At 47.8% G+C, this 24,477-nt stretch overlaps 1 protein-coding gene across 1 annotated transcript; it reads left to right on the forward strand.

The window, feature by feature from the left end:
• The first annotated feature begins 2,392 nt into the window (after positions 1-2,392).
• Positions 2,393-24,005, forward strand: ARHGAP25 (Rho GTPase activating protein 25). Its single transcript, XM_009929365.2, has 11 exons — positions 2,393-2,745; positions 8,115-8,308; positions 10,526-10,613; positions 11,043-11,162; positions 13,811-14,018; positions 16,493-16,625; positions 17,621-17,694; positions 18,273-18,394; positions 19,159-19,358; positions 19,869-20,452; positions 21,045-24,005. Exons 1-11 carry the CDS (start codon positions 2,685-2,687, stop codon positions 21,253-21,255), a joined length of 1,995 nt encoding a protein of 664 aa, XP_009927667.2. The 5' UTR covers positions 2,393-2,684; the 3' UTR covers positions 21,256-24,005.
• Positions 24,006-24,477: the final 472 nt, after the last annotated feature.

Consider the following 24,477-nt stretch of genomic DNA (forward strand, 5'->3'; position numbering starts at 1 on the left):
GCATAAATTATTCGTTCATTTCAGCCATCTCTCCTGACTTGCATGGGGTTGGGAGAGCAGAATCTTTCATGTACCCAGCAAAGCACTATTTTTAGCTCTCGTGTTATTTTGATTGGTTTTGACTTAGCAGCTAAGCCAAACCAACCCATGAGCAGCTCTCTTTTTGCTTCCTGTCACACACACCGTGTGGGCATTTTCAGACAGTTCTACAACACCAACAAAACACGATGTTCTCTCTTTCTCTATAGTAACCTTGCAAAATTACTCTAAAGCCCCAAATCTTGTGTTGCAGCACATCGCCCTCGGGGGAGTCAGCCAGTTAAGCATAAAATTGCTGAGCAGCACCATGCGATATTCAGCAGTCCTACGAAGCAATTAGATGCCATTACTGAGAGGTCTTGAAAGATCCCTTGGTGTTAAATCTTTTGGAAAATGGGCTATGAAGTCTCTCGGCAAGCAGCTGAGCCGGCTGGCAGCAGGGCAGTGTGTGCGTGTGTGCCCGTGCCTTGCAGTGAGTCAGACACATCATCTGACAGCCTCTGTGGCTGGCATATCTGCATTGCTGCTTGCATTTCAGCCGTTCAGCTGAAGGTCCCTCATTTCTCCCCATCCTGTGCCAATTTAATTAATTCAAACATCAAAACTGGCAAATTCTCAGTGGAAATCCTGGTGCTAGCTGTGTTTCATACCCAGAAAGACAGTAAGCCTCAAACCAAGGCTGCCTCTGTGCGAGCAGGTCTCATGCAACCCTCTGTCCAGATGCATTTTCCATGAGATCCTGATAGAACAGGGGTGTAAAAACAAACCAAACAACTTTATGGGCTGAGATTTGCCCTTTTTAAGTTCCCCTGGGGCATTCGGTTCAGGAACAGGCTACCTGGCTTGATTGGTAGGAAAAAAAAACCCAAACCACTCTTGTGATGTCCTTTCCAAAACCTGGAGGCAGCCAAAACAGCTCTCTGGGCTTTTGTGAAGGGCTCTTTTGGGGTGCCAGAGAGGGCTGAGCTGCTGTGGTGTAGCCACACAGCATTAGGCTGAATTGCACGATTTTGGGCTAAAGCATTTGCTGTTTCCTTTCTAGAGGAGGGGAAAGTGCTGCGTGACATCCTGTTCGCACAGGCAGGTGGGGAAAGGCGGCTGTTCAGAAGCTGCTGCTGGGCTTTCATAAAAAAAAAATGGGTTGAAGAGAAAAAAAGGATTAAAATGCATGACCCCCTAGAGCTCCTCTAGCTTTCTGCAGTTATTATTAAGACAAGGGGAAAAAATGGTGCTTAATTCAGGGCTCATTCAGGGCCCTCTGCTCGGGGTACAGCAGAAATGGAGTTAATTCAGGCATTTTAGGTCCAAAGCAGGATATTGGGTTTAATCTAGTTCAGGCTTGGGTACATGCTGGGCTGCTCCTTTGCGATAGCACTGCTTTCCATGCCATCCTGTTCTCTGGATTTTCAGCAGTGGAATATGTGAGCTGGGGATCTCTGAGCTAGCTCTAGTCACTGCTCAAAGCAACAAATTCATTTTTCAGCTGTGATTAACCCAAATTAGCCCACCAGGGTCCACCCTGGCTGTGCTGCAACCAAGCAGTCAATGCAGGCTCCGGCTCCTTCCCCAAGAGGCACAGCCTCAATATACACTATGGCACTAAAAAAAAAGCCTTTGCAAGTGGCTCGGTGCATCCTGGGCATGACAGCTGGGCTGCAAATCAGAACAGGAACCAGTGGCCTCGTCCTCTTTCAGCCTCCTGTGCTCCTCATGTCACTGTTTCTGCTTCTGTTCAGGGTAACTTCCCTCTCTGCAAGGCCTGGGCTTTCACAGTATGGTGGGGGGAAACGGGGCCTGGAGCCCTCTGTTAGGCTTTTGGGGCACACTGCCATGTCTTGCAGCTGTCCTCGCTGCTTTTTGCTCCATTTGGGTGTTTATGAATGCAACAACCCTTCCTGGCATTTATCCTGTGTCTCAAGAGCTACATCTCAGTTTAATTGCATTGCAGTCTGCTTTGCAGATGCACAGCCATTTCTTTTGTGGAAAAACAGCACTAAATGACATGAAATAGGATACACTCGCTGTTGTGAGCAGGGAAAGGAGCTTTGCTTGATATGGTGGTCTTGATGGGGTCTGTGCCCACATCCCCTGGTCCTCACTGCTCTGATACCCACAGCCTTTCCTCCAAGAGCAGCCTCATTTCATCCCCATTTTGCTGCTGAGCAAAACATTTCCCGAAACTCCGTGCTGGGCCGTGTCCTTCAGCAAGCAATTCTCTAGCGCACCGACAGCACCAAGAAGGACACCCACTTCCTCAAATGCAACGAGCAGCACGCAGAGAGCAACCCCGGGGCAGCCACACTTCGGTGCAGGCTGGGGCCAGGCTGCGGCATCTCCGCATCAGCCAAAGGGGGTAGCAAAAAGGGGAGCAAAAAAGGCAGTATCACCTCGGCATCGCCGGGGAAGCAAGACGAGAGCTTTGCAGGAAAGCAGGGCAGGAAAGTACTTTTATGGGGTTGTTCACAGCCGCTCTCAGAGGAGGGAGGAGGAAGTACGTTGGCAAATCAACCCTTGCCGAGCCATCGTTCTTCGTGGGGGGGATCGCACCCTGGGCGCGGGATCCCCACGGGACTATCAGAGCTTCGTTTCAGCCTGTCTCCTAAGCAAGCCTCCCTCAGAACAAGAAAAGCCCCTCCTGATCCAAAATGTCCCTCAAGCTGCCACGGAACTGGGATTTCAACCTGAAAATGGATGCTGCAAAAATAGGTACTGTGACTGTTTCTTTATGCCCTTCTGTTTCTGCTTCAGCCTTTCGGGTGCAAGCCAGGGTCTGCTGGGGTGCCCGTGGCCAAGCCCAGCAGCAATTTTGGCTACGGCCCAGACCCGAACCTGCTTCTGGCCTCAGTGGGGGGACCTGGCCCCCAGCTACCGCTTTCAAGACGGCAGATGATTTGCAAATGATTTGCAAGAAGTGATTTGCAAAATTGTCACTGAGGGATGCTGTGGGAGTACAGCCAGGCCTGTGGCTCTGGGGCTGGAGCAGTGGCTGTCTCGGTAGGGTGGGGAACTGGGGGACCTGGCAGCGTGGGTCCGCTGCCCACCCAGAATCCAAGTTTAGGGGGGATTTAAACCACATGGGCTCATTCTGCTGGCGCAAGCCTTGCAGGCCAAGAAGCGGACGGAGCGGTGCAGGCTGGAGGAAGCAATCTCGCTCTTGCTCAGGTTTCTTCGCCCACCCCAACATCACTAGTTTCCTCTCACCGTGGTAAAGAGCCCTCTGACGCCCATTCCGGGCTCTGTGCCACAGGACAGCTTCACTGTGTGATTTCCTGACTTATCTCCTGCCTCTGCCCAGGCTTTGCACGGAACTCCTCTGTCATGGGATCCATCTCCAGCATGAAAACCACTTGAGAACGCCTTTGGGAAGGAGTGAGGGATCCCCACGGCGGGCTCTGTGGCCAAAATATCACGGCGGAGCCAATGCCTGCTTTTGAGTCAAGCACTCAGGGAGGGAATTTGGTCGCGAGGATGCTGCAATCGAGGAAGGGGTGCACAAGCCCAGCCTTGTGCACACACTGAGGCAAGGGCCCTCCGTGGTCCTGGCCCTGGTGCCAAAACATGGTCAAGGCACACATCAGCAACTTGATTTCTCCCTGCAGCAGAGAGATTTGACCAAGCTGGTCTCTGCGGTGCTGAGCTCTTTCTCCCCGCACCTTGTGTCAGCTTGCAAGGTCATCCTGGTTGGATTTTCTTGCAAAGGCAATTTGGACTTCTATCTGAAGCTGCTTTTGTTGGCATGGCCAAACCATTTGGTTCACACAAGGCTCCAAATCAAGCACCTCTGCTCCCCGGTGGCCACTGCTGTGGCTAGGCTCAGCGATGCACAGTGATGCGTAGAATGAGACCCCGGATGGTCCAGAAGCTTGCAGGCAGACAGAAGAAGCAGTACCATCACCTGCACTCATCAGCATGCAGGATAGCAGTGCAGAAATCCCCACACAGTTATCACAGAAGCATCCTGGATTTCTGCATTGCCCATTCTTAGGATAATAAGTATTTTTCTGCACAAGGACTGTGGAGCAGTAGGTAAATTCAATTGGTAGTTCAGAAAAAAAGGCCAGGGGACACTGAGCCTGCTGGCCGCTGGGAAGCAGAGAGGGTGGAGATGGAACACAGGCTTGCACCTGTGTTGTTACCAGGGAATGCTTTTTTTCAAGAAAATCTGCTTGTGATGAAATTCTGGGTGCTTCTTGCAGCTTGCAGCTGCTGTGAGCCCATAAGATGAGGGGGGTGTGTGTGTGTGTGTGTGTGCAGAGACCTGAGTGCTGGGGTACAGCTCGGTGCATTGACTCTTCTCATGCTTCAGGGTTTGTGGCTGCAGGGACCAGCCACTGCTGTCTTCAGAGGTGCAGCAGGGATGTGACTTGCTTGTGGAAAATAATTGCAAATTAGTCACCACCACCCTTGCTGGCTCCTCCTGGCTTCAGGATGCTTCCCCCTCCTCATCTCCAGCCATGGCTGTGGCACAAGCAGCTTTTGTAAAGCCCCAGGACAGTGCACTGGCTTCTGTGTGCTTCTTCACGATGAGAAAAATGCAAAACTATTTATTTCAATGAAGGAGAAAATTGCGTTTGCAATTTTCATTGCGAAACCTAGTGTGGCACTTTTGCTTTTACTGGTTTTTATTGCAAGTACCCGACGTCCCTCCTGTGGGGCAGGAGCAAAGGAGATGGCAGGGAGAGCTCTTGCCCAAGACAAGGATTTGGGGCAGGAGCCAGCGTCAATGTGGATAGCACGGTGGCACCCAATGCAATTTCTCCTGCAAGTCACATTTTGGCAGGGCTCCTCTTTTCTGGGAGCAGGCAGCAGGACACAGGCACCCTGCTGTGGCCGGTCCACAGGGCTGGAGGAAGAGTGAGGATGTTTTGGAGGAAATATTCAACTTCAGAGGCGCTTACTGCAGGAAACGCTTTGGGAGGCACCACATTTCCTCTTAGTGGCTCTTTCCTGCCCTGCGAGAGTGGCAAGGAGGAGTGGGGCCAAGTGTGGCAGGGATGTGTTGGTGAAGGCGACAATTGCAAGTGCTGGACCACCCTGGTGAGAGCCAGGGAAAAAGCTTCGCCCCTGCCCCACGTAAAATTTTCAGCTGGTCATCACATGTGAGCTGGGCATCGCACTGGCCACAAAAGATAGAAACTTGGAAAAGTTGTAAGGGAGGGAGCCACAGCCTTGATAGTCCTGGTTTTGTGAAGGCAGAAAACTTTCCACTGGGCAAAAATAGCCTCGCTGTCTGCAAAGTCAAGGTCCCCACAGCAACTCCCTCCCCAAACCTCCGCACAAGCCCTGAGGTGGGAACAGCAGTTGGGTAGTGCTCACATCGTGGGTAAGAAGGATCCTGCAAACTGCTATTTTGGCCTTAAATAAGCCCAAAGTACGGGGAGAGCTGTCTCATGCAGAGGGAAAATACATCTCCATGTTCACATTGGTGCGTATGTATGTGCATGAACACAGCTAAGCCATGGCTAAGCACAGACCTCTGGTTGCACCTTGAGTCTGGCATTTCAGAAGGGCTGATGCTAAAGAAAGGGGACCCAAGCGTACTCCTCTGAATGCACATTCCTTATGCACCTGCAAAAGGCTGCAAGGAGGGAGAGAATAAACGTTATTTCCAGCAAGGACCGGGCAATTTAAGCTCAAGGCTGAGAGCAGGAGGAATCCCTGGGTAGCAGTGCCTGCTGGGCTAATTCCTTTCCATGGTGCAGAGCCCTGATGGAGCCATGATGGGCTTAGAGGGAGATTAATATCTTCAATAAAAGGTAGTAAAACATTGCATTTTTCATAAAAGACACGATTTCTCCTTCCAAGTCTTGTGCCGCTGGAATATCAGTGCTGCTGGGCTGAGCTGAGCTCTTTGGGGAAGGCTGAACACAGAGCTGATGGATGGAGACTCATCCCTGATTTCCACCCATTTGGGACCCTGCGAGCTGCACTGCAACAGCTTCACTTCAGATTAAGACCTTGTGGTCATCGGTGCTTGGTATGGAGACCTCACTCTGCAAAAGTTAGTGCTAATTAAACAGAGGGAGTATCAGCATCTCTGTTTCAAGGGCGACATTAGGTCCTATGATTGGATAGGAGAACACACAGCAAAATTCAGGAAGGCATCAGAGTGCTAGCTCATGGGAGTGCAGAAGGGGCTAGTTTGGAGCCAGCCCACCTGGGGTTTTCTCTTTGGCAACGGGCTGTGGTTTCCACAGAGCAAAGCATTTGTCGGAGGCAGGCAGCGCCCTGCACCCAGTAGCCTCCATGCTCCCAGCGGCTGCTCCACCCCTGCGGATCATTCCCCAAAAATCCTCACCCCCGAGGAGTTGACGGCAGCCGCAGGACAGGAAGGAACATGATTTATGGAGAGGAGCGATGCTGCTCGTGAGCAGTTTGCTGAGAATCATATTAATATTTATGAGATTTGAGTAATGCAGATGTTTTGGCAAAGTGCAAAGAAACTGTCCCGAGCTTGAGGTGCAATTTGGAAACCCCATTTTGTTTTTTTGCATCAGGGTAACCCCCAGTACCAGTATTTTTCAGGCGAGCTGGCTGGCAAATCCCTTTCAAAAGTCCTTGCTTATAACCACATCCTCTGCAGGGGGCATCCAATATCAGCAGACATTGAGGTACAAGCAGCATCCTCACTGCACTTTGAAGACTGATTTTTGGATTCACAATCCTTTTTGATTTTTTGGGATGTGATTTGCAATCCTGTGACAAGTTTGTAGTGGAGGGGTGAACTCAGAGTGCCCTACCCAAGCCTGGCTCAGAAGGACAAAGGCAAAACACAGAGGGGTTTCTTACTCCAGGGGTTTTCAGAAGGGGAAGCTGGGCACACTCTTGAACTGCAGCACCCCTGACCTCTGAAGCAACTGCTAACTGCTCGGCACTGAGCGCAAAATGTTTTGTAGGCTCAGGCTCCCTGTGGGTGTCTGTGCAATGGGAGCACCTGCTCAGGCGTGAGATGCCCCCACCCCCAAACATCACAAGGCAGCGATGGGTGATTTTTAATTTTCTGCTCTTTTAAGCTTGTCCTTTGCACTCAGGTCCACACCAGGATTCATCGACACTCATATCTAATGCAGCTTTTGCAGCTCTCCGCTCCACTGACCAGCTCGGGGGAAAAGTGAGCATCTGGGGGCAGAGATATGGGGCTGCCGCAGCTTTCCCTATCCCACAGCACTACACAACACCTCCCTCGCAGCCCTGGCTCAGCCTGAATGCCCTCTGCCAGCCAATGCTGCTGGGCTCAGGGGCCCGAATCCTGCACCATCCTCACCCGTAGGACCCAGCCAGGTGCCATCAGCTCCGTTTTAGCAGGGGAGCTGTAGGACCTCAGGAAATCACCATGTGCAGAGACCAGTGAAGCTGAATTCCCCTGGAGTCATATAACTATTTTTTCCCTGAGACCATAAATGCTAACTCTACCTAGGTGGCTTGGCACTGGGGTCCTGCAGTGCCCGGTCCAGAGGCAAAAATCCCTTCTGGTAATGATCCCTCCCAAGGCATTTACTATCACAGACGCATTTAGAGATACCATAGGGCCATGCTGCCGGTACCTGGCACAGGTCAGTGGCACCAATGGGACCCATCTATGCGATGCAAAGAGGAGACAGGGGACACTCTTCTGCCCAGCCGGTAAATCCATACTGGCACTTTTTCCCCCCTTGGAGACTTTCCAATCCCATTGTGTGAGAACTGCCCCATTGGAAACATCAGGCAATACTCTCCCAGAGCAAAACTGCAAGTTCCAAAGAGGTTTTTTTGAGCCAGGCTGGGTCATTCTGCTATCGCTGCTGCAGGCTCTTTGGGGTGGCTATAAAAAAAACACACACTCCCATTAAAGAAAAAAAAGCTAATGATTTTCTTCTCACTTGCAAGACAATTACTCCCACGCAGGAAAAAGGAAGCACACACTGACAGATACTGCAGCCACTTCCTTTAAAAACTCTAGCCAGTTTGCTCAGCACAGGCAGAGGGGCAGAGAGCCGCTCTTGCTGTTGTAGCTTAAACCTGCCCTGGGGACGTGGGACTGCTGGCAGCTCGTCCCTGTGCATCCCCGCCAGCCTATCCCTCTCTTTTCTTGGCAGCCCGCTCCAAGAGCGTGATGAGCGGCGAGCCAGTGGGCACCCGGCCGGCCTCCCCCAACCCACTAGAGCGGCCCCTGAAGATCGGCTGGCTGAAAAAGCAGCGCTCCATTGTCAAGAACTGGCAGCAGCGGTACTTTGTGCTTAAGGGCCAGCAGCTTTACTACTACAAGGATGAGGACGATGTCAAACCACAGGTAGGATGAGACCGCTGGGCTTTGCTGGTCCTTAGTCTTCCCCTTCTTGCAGCTTTGCTCATCAGGAAATGATTTGGGATGGGTCTGGAGTAGGGTATTAAAGGAGTTTTCTGCCTCTGGGCAGTAACAGAGATGAGATATCCTGATCAGGAGCCTCATCTATGCACTTAAATACTTAAAGTGCCTGCAAGCCCTGCTGGGGGCTTGGTCCCTCTGTGCCCAAGCAACAGGGTGGTGGAAAAAAAACCCCAGTTACCAACTAGAAAGTTGCTACCATTTTCCAAGACAACAGAAACAGGCTGGGAAGAAAAAGAGCTCCGTACACCACCATTTTTGTGATGGCAGGTGCAGCAATGGTTAGACAAGGTGATGGGAGCTTTGAGAGAGGTTTCAGCCATGCACTTGGTGGGAAAGGCATCTTACAGGATGCTTTTAGGAAAAAATAAGCAGGACTTTCAGCATAGCCTGAGTGTGAGGATCTGCCCAGGACAGACCTCATGGCAGGGCTGTGGGCAGATGACAGCAATGGGCAGCTGCTTCCTTAGGACCTCTTGCCACACAAGAGGGCAGCTGGAGGGATGAGGAAAGGAAATCTCTCTCTCTCTGGCCTCCGGGTTTGTATGCCATCCCAGCCCAGCCACATCCTTCACAGAAGGCTCAGAGGTGCAGATGCAGTTTGTGCTATTCAGCTGCCGCCCCGGTCCACCCCATGCGGCCAGAGGAAACCTGCCCAGCTGCCTTTTCCTCTAAGCGAAAAGGCTTGAAATCTGCTGAGCGCTCCAGTGCATGTCTGTTCTGATGCTTTTTGAGATCCTCAGGAGAGCACAATGTGCACCCAACCCTTTGCACAAAACAGGAGTGTGATCATCCACTTGGGCATGATTTGAACGTCTACACCAGTGCCCGACATCCGCAGCCCTCCAGCAGCATCCTCCCATCTTCAGCCCCTCTGGGTTGTAACAAGCCCTCTGTCTCACCCATATAAACCATTTCCTAGGGTGTGCATTGTAGTACACTTGCCAGGAAGAAATCATGTTGTTTTCCCAATTTATGTGGATAACTTTTTAGTTTTTCAACCATTTGCTCCATACTGTAGCTTACACCGGTAATATCCACCATATTTTCCTTGTTTTGAGAAATTTCAGGGAAAGGTTCTCTCCTTTGCTGGAAAAGCCATTCTTGATACAAATTGTTACTGGTAGCAAAACTACTCTCAAGATAGAAAATGCTCGTAAGGGGAAGGCGATCAGTAGATCCTTGGGGTGAAAGCACAGGGCTGAGCCTGGCGGGGTCCAGGTCCTATTTCTGCCTTTGCCCTGTTTCAGGGGTGACTGGGATGAGCAGTCTCCCTGGTTGTAATTGGGATATAGAAGCAGAAAGTGCTGTAAAAAGCTTATTGCTGCTATTCATGGTGCGTTTGGCAGCTCTCGTGGTGACCCTGATGCACCATCCTGGGTCGTTTTAAGCCTCTCTGATCCCATCAATGACTCTGATACAGCTGCAATTCAGGCTTTTGGAGCGCTTGCTCGCAGGAGCCCAATGGCTTTCAGGAGGTTGAAATCGCTGAGAAACTTTATTTTTGTGGTGCTGCCTTATTTCCTGCCTCGGGAGGCCTCTGGTGCTGACTCACGTCTGCTTGGCCCCTACGTGCTTCGGCCGCTTCCCACCCATTCCCCCCAGCAAGGACCAAGCTGCCCGTGTTCACCACGACAATTGGGGAAATGAAGGTCCAAAAGAAACGGCTGTTTTCCACTTTACTTTTTTCTTTCCCCTTCCTTTTCTTCTTTTTCTCTACTCCTCTCCTGCAAACTTTAGGTTTGGGTTTTGGGTTTCAGTGATGCTGTGTTAAAGGAATAGTTTTCCTGCGCCAGTGCAGCAGAAACAGGATGCTCCGGTATTTTGCTAGGTCCCTTCTCCTTTGAACTCTCTTCTTCCACTCCCAACAGGCGTTAAAAAAACATGAGAAGGAGGAAAAAAGGAAAGAGCAAAATAACAGTTTTCTCATTCTGAGAATCACTTTATCAGAAAAACTGGCATTTAGGAAGTGTCCCTTAGTGTTTGAAAAATAATTTTTAGCATATATATATATATATAGGGCACCAGCTCCTGCAATCCGTTCGAAAGAAGGACTTCGATCCTCAGTGCTGACATATGGTAATGTCAGCCTTGCAGAGATGGGACACAGGTATTTGCAGCTCCTGCTCTGCTTTGTTCTAGGGCTGCCTGTCTCTCCAGGGAAGCACCATCAAGGAGGTGGCCAGCAACCCAGAGGAAGGAGGGAAATTTATCTTCGAAATCATCCCAGGTGAGGATGCTTCACTCCTCTTTTTCACACACTTTTGGGCTGGACTGTTCACCCAACATCATTTAGGCAAGTCATTTTTCCAGTCCTTTTGCTCCCACTTCTTTTCAAGGTCCCCACAGTGCTGCATTGTACATGAAAACTCATGTCTTGCTTTCAATATTCACATGTCAGGGCTGGAGGAGGGCCCTGTGTCAGTGCCCATGTCTCATGGCCTTGGCAGGCTGCAATGTTAAGCAGTTTCTGTTCCTTTCTTGCAGACCTTCAGCAAGGGTGAAATATAAGAGCACTGCTTCATTTCACAGCCAAATAGACGTTAATGGGGAAATTCAGAGCCAAAAGCATTTAGCAAAGAAAACAAGAATAATGTGTCTTTTCTCCTCCAATCCTCTCTATAAATGAAGCATAAATGTTTTGGGGTTTTTTTTGCAGGGGTCTCTGGAGACCAGAACCGGGCAGGGCAGGACACTTGCGTGCTCATGGCTAATTCCCAGTCTGAGATGGAAGAATGGGTTAAATCCATCCGACGAGTGCTGGGGTCAGCGTCAGGAGGTAAAGGGGAGCAGGGACAGCTCTTGGAGAAGCGATTTCCTACCATCTCATGGTCTGCAGTACTTTTGTGTGAGGATTTCAAAGCTGGTCTCATAAACCCTTGAAACTGGAAAACAGACTGTAATGTGACTGTAACTTGTAATGCCTTAGAAACCTACTCCTAGACCAGACCCTGTGGTGGTGGGTCTGCTGCAAACATGGGCAGTGTTAAGGAAATGGCAGCCAAGTATGAATGAAGATTTCTGGGCTGGTTTCAACCTCTTTTGCAAACTTCCTCATTGACTTATTGACCCCATAAAACATTGTTCTTGAAAAAAAATCTTATTCAGGGATAAAGCATTGAAAAATTTTGCTTTCACCTGCCAATTTCTTTGCTTTGCTTTTCTTCCAGCTTTTCTTGCTCAGCCCAGCCCTTCTGCCCCATTTTCTCTGCAGTCTGCCATGGCCATGCAGTTGCCCTCCTCACATACAGACAAGGCTTGCAGCAACAGGATCCTTGCTTCCAGTCCCCTCAGGCATGCATTTATGCCATTACAGAATTGTGGGCAGGGAAGTATAAAAGATGAATCGACCAGAAAGGGGCATACTGTAAATTTCCCACCACAGGCAAAGCCCACAAAGGAAGCAGCAAAGGTCACGCCAGCCACTTTTCCTATAAGAATGAACTATCCAGATTTTTCCTATAAGGATGAACTCCTATAAGCAAGATTCACCAATGAAACAGGGCTGGGAGTCTCTTTAGTTCTCCTCCAAAAGAGCACTAACCCAGATGGTCATCCTGAGCCTCTCCTCCCTCCCTCTGTGCTTTGCCCTGACTATTTATATAATTTTTTTATAGCATCCATGCCCTTCAGCTGTGTAAGACAAGCATGATGGAGCTCTCATCTCCTGTAGCTTCTGTGTTAATATAAATCACAGCAGTTCAGAGGCAAGTAGGCGCTGCCAATTTGAGTTCTTTCACTGTGACCCTGCCATAGGCACAGATAAGCTTCACCTAAACGACGACACAGCTGGTTTTCCTCTGCAGCCCTGGTGTTTTCTGCCTCTAAACTGAAACATGCTGTGCCCTGGGGGATGCAGCATTACTCATCTGAAATTAGGATTGCATGAGCCAGAAATTTTCAGGGCATTGCCCCACCTGGCTCTAGTATTTAATAACAACTCTGCATCTGATCCTTGCTTAAACTTAGGAGGTTGCCAGTTTCTTCCAGCTAGATAAAGTGACCTTATATGAGAGAAAATGTAAATTTATAGTAGTACAGAGAGCCCTGAGGATAGCAGAGAAGTCAGGTACTGTGGAGCTGCATTTTATGTCAACACACAGGTTAATAGACTCCCAAAACTTCATGCTTTAGGTTTTTGGCCTCAATGCAAGCTGAAGCAACACGTGCTTTTAAAGCAACCCACTGTATAGTGGAGGTTTTGGCAAGAGCCCACCTGGAAGCAGCCCCATGTGACCCAGCTAGTTGTGAGCTTGTTGCACGCCAAAAAGCAGAGCAGCTGCCAAGAGTGAAGCAACAGCAAAAGCATCTCCAAAATCTCGGAGGGGTTTTGAAGGCCTGGCTGCCACCCTACAATGACCCGCCTGCCGAGTGGGCTGGCATGGGCATTGCGTTGGCCCCAGGGAGGTATTCCCAAATTAACAAATCTGCCAGCTTGCAGTTAAATAAGCAATTAATGCAGAGAGGTAAAAGAAAAAAAAAAAAAAAAAAGCTATTTGCTTTTACTGTGCACAATGACAGGTTTATATTCATTATTTAAAAGTGTAAGCAAGTCATAAATGAAAAACCCCCATGATCGGGCAGGTGCTGACAAGCCTTGTGGTTCCAGATGAAAGTGTTTACTTGCATTTTCCTGGTCTGGAAGATGCACAGGAATTATTTCAGCCTTCAGAGCACAATGTGAACACATCACAGGCACTGCTGGGGCAAAAATACGGTGGAGGACCATAGGACCCTTTGCCATTAATATCCCAGAGCCAGTTGGAGTTGGGAGTTGCCTGCTCTTACCATGCCCCAGGCTCTGAGGAGGAAAAGCTGGGATGGAGGCTGCTGCCTTCCCACCTTCGAGCTCTTCTTTTGCTGTGAGTTCAGGAGGAAAAGGCCATTGCTCCGAAGGAAAGGTACCACTCGCTGCAAAATGCTGCTATTCTTTGCACAGGGGAGTTTCTGGAGGGTGAGAGGAGAGGGGAGGGGGAAGAAAAGCAACTAAATCAGTAAGACTTCGAGCTCCAAATCTCTTCAAGGCTGCTTTTCTTATTCCTTAGTGTTCTCCTGTGCTTTCTATATCCTTCAGCTTTGTGTGATGAGCTTGCCTTCTCTCCCTGTGCCCTGCATCAGCCTTTTTGCTGTTCCCATCTCCCTCTGTATCAGCACCCTGCTCCAAGGCCAGCAAGCAGCATGGCAAAAAACAAGGCTCACTGCTTGGTTTTAATAATTTTGAGAACTGCTAATTATTTGTAGATGAACAAGGTTTCATTTTGCTATTAATTCTTTGGAAGAATTTCGCCCAGCTTGCAGACTTCTTGTAGCTCCTATGCTATCAGAAAAGCAGGTACTGCTATCACATTTGCACCTGATGTACTTTGGCAGGTAATATGCCTTTAGCAAAGCTTTTGGGCTCCTCTAACCTCTCTGTCCTTTCCCTAGCGGTGTTCGGCCAGCGCTTGGCAGAGACCATGGCCTATGAACAGAAATTCGGGCAGCACCAGGTCCCCATCCTGGTGCAGAAGTGTGCCGAGTTCATCCGGGAGCACGGTGTGAGTGAGGAGGGCATCTTCCGCCTCCCTGGCCAAGACAACCTGGTGAAACAGCTCAGGGACGCGTTCGATGCTGGGGAAAGGCCATCATTTGACCGGTAATGCTAGATTCCCCCTCTCCTACTCAACTAGGTCTCATACACCCCAAAATCTGGGGGAAAAGCAGCCTGTCTAACCCCTCAGAGAGCCCAGCAGTGCCCTGCAGGAAACTCGGACTCTCCAGAAGGGCTTGACAAGGAGAAAGGATTCAGCAGAAACCCCAAATGGAGGCAAAAGCAGAATCAGAGGGTGCTGAGATGAGATTCATGGAAAAAAAGGAAAGTATTTAGGAAAATCCTGGCCCCACACAGCATTTATCATTTGCAGGAGCAGCCAAAGAAGGAGGCAAAGGGAAGAGCCTACACAGCCCATTAGCTAAGAGCAGAGGTTTAGAGAAAGGAGAGCAAGTAGAGGATCACAAATAAGCTCGGAGAACACCCTAATGCACACAGTAGAAGTTATTTCTTTCCCTGCCAGCCTATACCCATGATATTTTCCTCCTGTTGCTTTTCTCTACAACACCACATAGAGATGACAGAGAGATTTTGGCTGCTCCAAGGCTGACGCCCTTCCTCTGCAGGGCTAAGAGGAAATAGCAAACTCCCTAAAGCTGAGAGAGCTGCCTATCCCTGCCCGTGTGTCTCAGAGAGGCTTTGGAGAGAGACATTTGCTACTTCTACCTCTGCCATGCCCTGTGCAAAATGGGAGAAGAAAGGTAAACTCCTGGTGCACCTCTTTATAAAGCCCTCCCTTGATAGCTCGCAGACCAGCTATCCCTGCAGGTGCCTCAGTATCTCCGAGATGGTTTCCCACCTGTCCCCTGCCCCAAGTCAGAGTTTAAGCCCTTGCTTTTGGCCCCCGTCAGATAAGCATCCCCTGCTCACTTGTGCAGGCTGCTCCAGGGCTTCACCCTCTGGTTTGCACTGGTGAAAGCAGTGACCCCTGTGCTGGGATAAAGGAAAAGTGGGTCCTGCCTTTCCACAGCACCTAAAGTGAAGGTTTTTGGTTTAATTCCTGCCCTGTCCTATCCACCATAACTGAGACAAAGAGTGCCCAGGCTGCTGCATGTCTATGAAGGTGTTTGATACTTGTGGTGATGCCCCATCTATGCAGACCCAGGAAGCTGCTCCATATGGCATCACCTGAGCTCTGAAAGCCGCCGGCAAAATCTGGGGTGCTTGTGGGAGAGACGCACCCAAACCCAGGAGTTTCCCTGGACTTTTGTGCAAAACAATTTGCCTAAGCGGAGTGCAGGGGCCTCATCTCTCTATCCACAGGCCTGTCCCTCACTGCAAAACCTTTCCTGTTTTTACCCAGCTTTATGCAGCTTTGTTAGGAAAAACCACAGCACTTTTACTTAAATAATACCTGCTGTAGAGCCACAGCTGCTCCGGGAGCATAACCATCCTGGCCGTTGGTTTTGCAGTTGAATATTTCTTGCTTTCTGAGTGCCAGAGTCCTGCTGAGAGCTTTCCTGTTGTAACCTGTATGGGGGTCATAGGAAGGTGAAGCCTTTTTTTATTTTTTGCAGAACTGTGTTTTGCAGTGGGGCATGGCAAGGGAGTTTGGCCCTTTTCCCAGCACCCTGTGCCTCAGGGCTTGGTATGAGCATTGCTGCGGTGATCTCAGGGTGATGGCAGCCCCTATGCACTTCAACCAAAACATTCTCTTAGCGAGGAGGAAGGCCAATAATGGGATTTCCAGTGACCTCAACGCTGCAAGATGCTGGCTTGACCTTCAGTGCCACCTTCGCAGCCTGTTTGGGTTTGCACAGGCACGCTTGTGCACACAAGCACAGCAGGATTGGGTGGGGAGCGCTAGAAAACTGCTGTTGCAGCCCAGGCATCCAGGATGCCTAATGGTGTGTATTGGTAGGCCCTACAACAACACAGCTCTGAAAAAATTCCTTTATGGTTATGTGCATTTGTTAAAAATAATAGTATTTTAAAAACCCCAACCAATCCTAAAAATAAATGAACTGGGGGATTTTTGCTAGAAGTTTATAACAGCTTAGCGACTTCAAGGTAGGTCAAATTAGAGGCTTATGATCTTGACAGTGTCCTTTTGACGTAATGTAAACTATATGGTATGCAAAGCTGCAAACATCTGTCCCGGCAGAACATCTTCAGTAATTGCTGTTAATCTTAAAAACCCCAGGCAAGCTTCGCCAGCTCCACACAGAGCGGGGAGTGCCTGCCAAACATGTGAACAGCAGGCAATATTTGCATGCAAACCCTCATGAGTGAAATGCAGGCTGGGAAGGCTCAGCCTGTGTATGAACACTGGGGACCTGCCAGCCCCACGGTGGGGAAAATCTCCACCAAGCACTTATTTTCCTACCAGCTGGGGCCATTCCCTGGCTTGGGGTGCTCTATGGATTCCCCCCAGCTTGCTTTGGCTTCCCTATTTATATCTCTCTGTCTCCTGCATCTATACACAGAGCTTAAATATAATCTCATGCTCTTGGAGCAGGGTAGGGGTTGCTCACCAGATGGGTCTGAGTTTCACGTGAGTGGCTCTTTGCATGTTGCAGGGATACAGATGTGCACACCGTGGCCTCTCTGTTCAAACTCTACCTGCGGGAGCTCCCTGAGCCAGTTGTGCCCTGGATGCAGTACGAGGATTTCCTGCTGTGCGGTCAGGCGCTGGATGCAGATGAGAGAAAGGTAGAGATGCATTCATTTCTCTCCTTCTGGCCTTAAAATTAGCTGTGTTTCAGTGCCAGGGCTTTGTGAGCAGGAGACACCGGGTGCATCTTTAGCTGTGCTTTTCAAGCTGTGTAATTACTGAGCTTCAAAATCTGGGGGAAAAAAAAAAAAGAAAAAGAAAAAAAATTAAAAAGATAAAATCTCCCAAAGCCAGTGGGGTTTCCCCACTTGACAACATGGGTTTATCCATTTTAAAGCTTACACTTCTGGAGCAGATCTAAGAGCTGCTCAGCATCTCTTGTCATTAAGCGCTTGCAGCAAATAGCAAGTGTGAAGAGCAAAAGAGGAAGGAAACACAACCTGCTGCAGTCTCCATCAGCCCGAGCTGAGAGCAGAGCTGGCAGAGGGCTCTGGGTGAGACCACAGAAGGAAGTGGCGATTTGGTAGAGGGAGAAGTGAGAAACAGATGGGAACTGTCTTTTCCTAACTATATAATTTGGTGGAAAAGAAGCCCGCCCACTGCAAAAACCTCACTCATGGATGCTGTTCCTATACACAAAAAAAATAAGGCAGCTATCCTTGGTAGCATGAGCTCTGTGAACTGCAGTGTTCACCCCTGTATTTCAAGGGCAAATGTTTCGTGTAGGTTGTTTCACTTCAGGATCTTTGGGGTTAAAAATGTCTTAAATGTTTATATACAAGAAATGCAAGATTAGGTGTGATCAGCTCTTTCCGAAGAGGTCATCACACACGTGCTGGGCTGGAGGGAACCCTGCTCTTTCCTTTGCTGCTGTGGTAGCAGCAGTACTGGGCAATGGTCTGCCTCTTCTTGCTGAGCACTGTACAAAAACTTTTCCATGTCCATGCTTGGTCTGCTGGATAAATGTAATTTCCAAGGCAAGCAAATGCCAAGAGGTGAGACCATATAGGAATGGATGGAGTGACTGAGAGTCATTCTTGTGTCCATATATATCTGTGAATCTTTATAGAGCTATTTCTTAACTTGCATTTAGGGCCATCAGGAACTCCTGAAGCAACTGTCCCTCCTTCCCAGAGACAACTACAACCTCCTCAGCTATATCTGCAGGTCAGTCCTCTGCACAAGGTATAAACAGCTCAGATTTGGTGTTGGTGAGTAGAAATATCATCCCAAAGCTGAGGCTGACTCCTCTAGAGAGAGCCCTCTTAAGCCATGTTTTGATTCCCCTCAAGGCACCAGATCCTGACTTTTGTAAAGGGAGAATTTCAGCCATGGGGATGAACACCTTGACAAAGTCTGAGCATAAATGCCTACCCTAAAACTCACTTATGAATCCCTGAGAATTAAAATCAAATGTAGTTTTTCTAGACAAAGCCTTGTGCAACAAAACTGTCAGGTTTCACGCAGCCTAGGTAGTTTTTCTCTGGTTAGAGATTAGATGGAGGTTTTCCCTCCCTTTTTGATTTTTTTTTTTTTAGGTGAGCAGCTCATCACATGGTGGTTTTTCTACTGATACCAATAAGACCCAGCTCCAGTTTGCACTTATAAGGCAATTTCATGTTTCTGTCCTTGGGATTTAAAGGAAGAGCTGGATGAATCAATCAGGATTTTATACCAGTGGGTGTGTAAGGCTTTTTGCAGTCTTCCTTCTCTGACTTGAAATATTTGCCCTTGGATTCTGGCAGGTTTCTACATGAAATACAGTTGAACTCTAGCATCAACAAGATGAGTGTGGATAACCTGGCAACAGTGATTGGAGTGAACCTCATCAGACCCAAGATAGAGGATCCTGCAATTATTATGAGAGGTAAAAGGGACTCCTGGAATAATTGGCATAGGAGCACATGATATGCTGAAATACCCAGTTGCATCCACAATCTTGAAATTAAAAATTTTCTATGGTAGACCCATGATATAAGCCAGACATGTGCCTGGGCACAGTAAATACAGCAGGGTAGGGTAAAGCCACGTGTTGTGCTATAAATGTTTATGGTGATGAAAACTGCTTAGAATTGCACTGTGTGTTCCCTCCATAGATTTCAAACAATTCAGGAATTTTGTGAAGTCATCTTTCTTTTGCTTAGAGCAGGAAGGTGTAAAATTCTTCTTAGAGAAACAAAGGAAACTCGAAGAAATTACTGTTTAGCTGAGCCAAACTGTAATCCCGTGGGGAAGGCCAGATGCAGCAGAACTAATAGAAGAAATATTTTAAGGCCAAAGACTGTTTTGTTCTACAGACATTACGTGCAAATGGTCCAGACATTCATATGCCTATTCATATAACTGATACCTGTACTTTGCTTGTCTAAAGCCAAAGAAGCACAATTTGTGTCTTGGTGCAGCTGAGCAGACTCCCATCTTGGTTGCTCCATAGTCTACTCCTGCTGTTCTGGGGTGATATAAAAATCCCTCCCTTTACTTGGTTTTGTGATCCTGCTCCTTGTCTTCACCTGCATTTCTATGTGCATCTCCATTTTGGACACCAGAAAGACCAACCAGAAAATGCAAGTGTGGGTGGAAGAAAGCCCGTTGCATTGGGTTTGCTGCTGACAAGTCTGTAATTTCTTCCAGGCACGCCACAGATCCAGAAGGTGATGACTGTGATGATAAGTGACCATGCAGACCTCTTTCCCTCATCCAAGGATGTGCCACCCTCCCCATCTGCCCAAAAAAATGACAAGAAATCCCCCATCCCACGCAGCTCCGTGGGCTGGGATGCTGCAGAGGACCCTGCAGTGCCCAGGACAGAGAGCTTGATCCAAAGGCAAATGGTAAGGCTAGATCCTCAGAGAAATAATAAAACATAAATTTAATAGATGTGTAATTAATTATTATGGGATCTAACAGGTCAGTGAGCCACTAAGAGCACTTGCTATTAATAGGGTAAAGAGCTCTAACTGTCATCTCTGGAATATCTACATCAGGAAAACAATGTAGATAAACTTTCCACTTTCCTGTGGAAAATCTACTGTTCTGGGAAAAAAGAAAACTCCTGAAGTTTTTTAGCTAAAAGGCAGAATAGATGAAGCCTTTTCAGTTCCTGCTGGTGAAGTGAAAACACTGAGGATTAAAGGCTTTACTCAGAAAGAATCTCTGCAAAAAGTTCTTTTTAATGGAAAACATGGTGCAACCCAAAATTTTTTATGGAAAACTTGTGGCCATTCCTGTTAGCATGTTAAAATGTGCCTTTCTTAAATATTGCAGTCACAGCAGTCCCTGCAACCTGTCCTTGCTCACAAAGCAGGATGAGGCTGTCCTAATGCCACGGGTCTATTTTACAGAGAGATGACCTGAATTCCAGCAGTGCCGCCAGACCAGCTGTGAGCTTAAGTGCACCCAGAGAAGATAATGGGTCCAAAGATACACTGGGAATGTGGAAAATGCAGTCAAGGAAAAGAACTCAGACTTTACCTAACAGGAAATCTTTCCTGACAGCTGCTTCTCCTGGGGAGAAAGGCAGCAATGACAAAAATGACATATTTGCCAGTGACTTTTGGAAGAGCTCCCCTGGGAGCAGCATGCGCTCCGTGGTCCCCGATGGACATAAGAGAACATTGTCTCATGATCTTTTTAAGCTGCTCGACCTTCACCGGGCTTCAACCTACGATAATGTTCCTACCTCCCAGGCAGAAAGTGGGGAAGGCAGCGGCTCCAGCCCCAGCCCTTCAAGCAGCAGCTCTGATAAGGAATTTCTGCCCTGCCCCAGTCCCAGCCATCAGCCAAAGGAAATAGCCAGTCCCACCAGCAGCCCTGCTGAGGTCTCCAAGTCTGATCAGGAGAGCAGGGAGTTCCTGCAAAACATGATCCTGAAGCTGAAAAAAGAGATGGAGGTACAGAAAAATGACTACGAGGAACAAATTAAAAGGTAACATGCTGCACAGTGCTGCTTTCTGGAGAGTATGAAGTCTTCAGCTCATGTTATTACAACACTAGTATTGCACAGATTAATTTACCAGTAATACTATACAGTATATAAGAGTAATGACTAATGATAAAATGTAGTATTGTAGTAGGCTATCTAAAAGTCAATGCTCGTGTGCTGTACTCTCATGACAGAGTTGCTAATGTTATATTACTACAATATTAACATTCTCTAGTTCTTATTACATCATTGTATGACACTGTAATGTTTCTGCAATAATTACACTGTCATAATTCTTGTTATTACTACAATATTGTACCATTATACTACCCAGAATTCAGTAATAGCGTTATTACATTATTAGTTGCAACTATCAGTGTTATATAGCTTCATATATTGTTATTGTATCATTATATATCATGTGTATTGATTTATTGCATTGTGTTATGTGGCCATTGAGGGTCAGGGGATCAGGACTGCACCTCTGGCTTATTTTATAGCTTAATGACACAGAGGGCAGACTCCTTAAGAGCCAAAAGATGACTTCCTGACACTCTTCCAATCCAATCCTTTCAAGTTCTGTTTCTCTTTGCAGTCTCGAGAAGGAAAACTATGAAGTCTGGGCCAGAGTGGTAAGGCTGAATCAGGACATTGAGAAGGAGAAGAAGAAGTCTGAGGAACTGGAGCTGAAGTTGATGAACGTGGAATGCTCACGGGAGGACATGGAGAAGAAAAACAAGATGCTTGAGGAGGAGATAAAAAACTTAGCTAAATCCACAAACAAAACTGATGCCAAAACCAACTAGGAGGAGACACCCAGCTGTGCACAGACATAAAATGCAGCTGCATGAATCCATAGGAATTGCCAAGCAGGTTCAGAGCCAGGGACTTGTATCATCTGGTGTTCTGCTACTAACCCTGGGCTGATTCGGAGGAAGGAGCCCAGAAGTTAGAGGCTGGTTTCTGCTCTGAAACAGGAAAATTCAAAAATATTCTTTAGCTTTTTTGGTGTGTTTTTTTCAACTCCTCTTTCAGCTGCTCAAGTTACCTGTAGAACAGGCCAATACTTCTTGCTGCTCAATCAGAATATCTTGCACTCAAGAGTTCAGGTTAAGGACACTTTATGCCTTTACAAAAAAAACCCAGCAAGCATCCCTCCTGCCAGCCGGCTGGCTCCTTGCTGGAGATGATACCCACAGTGCTTCTGAGTGGAACAAAAAGTCCGTAAATCCTAGATCTGGAGAGACAGAAAAGCCCCAAGGTCTGGGGTGGCACAGCTCGTCACACAGTGTGCCTGGATGGTGGGCTGCAAATGCTGTCAGCATCATGGCTGAGATGTTCACATTAACGCATACAGTTGGTTATGGCTCTTATAGAGCAAAAGAAGTCCAGAGAGCCTGTCGGGTCCACTGAGAAGAGGTCTCCTACAGCATCACTTGTTGTGCTGTGCCAGACTCATCGATATTAAGGCTCCAGTTATAAAATCACAATATCACAAAAACCTCTTTAGTTAAGTGGTTTTTCAGTTATTTTAAATCACTGTTCCTTATAGCCATGCATCTATAAATCCAGCACAGCTGCTGCTGAGGCTTTGGAGAGCACTTTCATCTATCCATACACAGAGCTCTTTGTGCAGAGGGAGTCCATCAGCACCTTTACCCAGTACAGAAAATAGGGCTTCTGCATTTTCCCTGATGGACAGTTTTCAAAGAATAACAGATCTGGACTTACTTACTGCCTCTGCTTTTGTTTTTCATGATTTCATCAGTGCCAAACAGGATTTCCTCGGCCACCTTGGTGGACACCTGGGTTTGCACCCCAACAACGATGCTGGGTCTCTCCCAGTCACTTGCTGCCATCAGCGTAAAGACTAACTGGACCCAAAGGTCTCATGGTGCCAGTGTGGCTATTTGTAAGCTTGTCTGTTTGTTTTCCCACTGCCTGCCAGCAAGTCGCCCTTCCAGCAGTACCACAACGCTGCTGAAGCTTTTGGCGTAGGAAAGAAAATACAGGACTCTGCAAAGAAAACCTTTTGCTCCTCGTTTATGTTAAGAAGGGGGAACAACATCACACAGCTTCAGGCCAGCCTAGAGCCTTCATGGGAACAGAAAAGGGAAAAACACAGAGATCTGCAGGAGTTTTCAAGCAACATGTCTAGGACAAAACACATGCCTCTGTGCCAAGCACAGTGAAGTTATGCAACAACACTGGATTACTGGTACTGAGGACTTGGCTTTGTTAATACAAAAGTTCAGATCAAGACAGGCTGCAGACCTGCTTGGCAGAGCCTGCAAAGAAAAACAAACTGATTAGAGAAAGGGACATAGAGGAAACTATGTGAAGAAAGGGGAGATGGGAGTGGTAACATGTTATTAGAGAATAAAAGTCAATATTGGTTATATAGCACTTGCTGCTATCAGCCTTGCTGAGGGGGGACTCGTCTAGCCCTAAAACTGAGTCCAGACTCCTTAGTCCCAGACTTAGATTCAGTTTGGTGTATTGAATCCACCTTTGCTTAGCTGTGGATATAAAGTACTGGTAAAGGAGAGGTTTGTGAAAGTTGAGCTGCATTTAAGCATCCAGCCCATAAATAGCTCACTCGACCTATAGACTCTGACTCCAAGTGGTTTTCCTCTCCATAGGATCCTCAGAGACTACACAGCTTCTCACTGTCCTGCCCACAAACCTTCACACCAGGGAATTAAATTTTTCCGGAGGCCTGCATGGGGTTACTGCATGGGGTTTCTGCATGGGCCTGCTGCAAAATCACAGTGCCTTCCAGAGGACCCACAGCCAAGGACCTCTGCCTTTGCAATGATCAAATCCAATTAAAATGTTTCAAATCTGAAATTTGGTAATTTAGTCTCTCAGTGAGGATCACAGTACCCCTTTATACTGGACCAGTGGTCCGGGACCTGCTGGTGCAGAGCTCTGCAGTCCGCAGCCTTGCAGAGGGATGGGCATCACAGAGAAAAGCCCCAAGGAGGACAGTGTGGCCTCCACTGGGCTTAGCCACTGTCAAAGCTGAGCTATCAAAACCTCACTTTCCCCATCACCTGCATGTCCCACATGCTACAGCACCCTGAGATGACACATTTCTTGTCTCCCAAAGTCTCTTTCAAGCACCATTAACACCACTTGATCTTGACAGAGCTGCTTCAGTGTTTATTTAATTTTTTACCTTTACAAGGGACTCATTACTAATCTGGGCATGAGGCTCAGGAGTCATTTAGGGAGAAACTTCTCCATCAGGTCTAGGAGGAACATCATGAACATCTTGGCTGGAAATGCCATACACTCCTTTCTGCAAAGATCAAAAGTGTGAAGAGGCAAATAATTCCTTCACAGCATGCAGTAGACTGTAATGACGTGAAAAGGCTTGGCTGAGGCTCAGAAGTCTCTGTGATTAGGACAAGTGCACGTTATTTTAGTATAAACTGTGCATTCCTCCACTTCCGCTGCAGATAGGCAAAACAACCTCTATCAAACCATGACTGTTTCTGAAGATCAGAGTAATTTCTTTGAAGATATTCTGCCCATTAAAATTTGGAGTGTTTATAGTGGTCATATTTAAAAGATAGACTTTCCAATAGAGGTCAGGTGGGCTGGAAATTCCTAAGTGCAAGGCGGGGAGCGAACAGCCTCAAAGAGAAACATGGGCATCTTATGAGTTGTTATTGCTGTTGGGTGCTGTAAGATAAGGAGGGTTTTCCTGTGGAAACTTTGCATCCTTTTCAGCCCTGAGGGTATATCCTCTCTGCTCAGCCACGCAAAGCCCAGTGCCACACCTGAATACTGGCAGTGCCCAGATCCTACTCTGGATTTAATGCACTTTCAGATCTTCTGTTTGAGACACCAGAATATGAGATCCCGAAAACTGACTGATGCACAACCTACATTTCCTTCCTCCCTCTCTTTTTGCAGCTAAGCTGTGAAGCTTCTTGGGGAAGGAGTAGCAGAGAAAGTCTTTCCTGTTCCTGAAGCAGGAGTTGCTATTCCTCTGTGCTGGAAGGGGCATTATAAACTCA

Source organism: Haliaeetus albicilla, chromosome 13 (assembly GCF_947461875.1).
Source record: "Haliaeetus albicilla chromosome 13, bHalAlb1.1, whole genome shotgun sequence".
Classification (NCBI taxonomy): domain Eukaryota; kingdom Metazoa; phylum Chordata; class Aves; order Accipitriformes; family Accipitridae; genus Haliaeetus; species Haliaeetus albicilla.

Coding starts and splice junctions, on each gene's coding strand:
- ARHGAP25 (XM_009929365.2), top strand. CDS start 2,685: ATGTCCCTCAAGCTGCCACGGAACTGGGATTTCAACCTGAAAATGGAT. Junction 2,746..8,114: donor AATGGATGCTGCAAAAATAG/GTACTGTGACTG, acceptor TTTTCTTGGCAG/CCCGCTCCAAGAGCGTGATG. Junction 8,309..10,525: donor AGGACGATGTCAAACCACAG/GTAGGATGAGAC, acceptor GCTTTGTTCTAG/GGCTGCCTGTCTCTCCAGGG.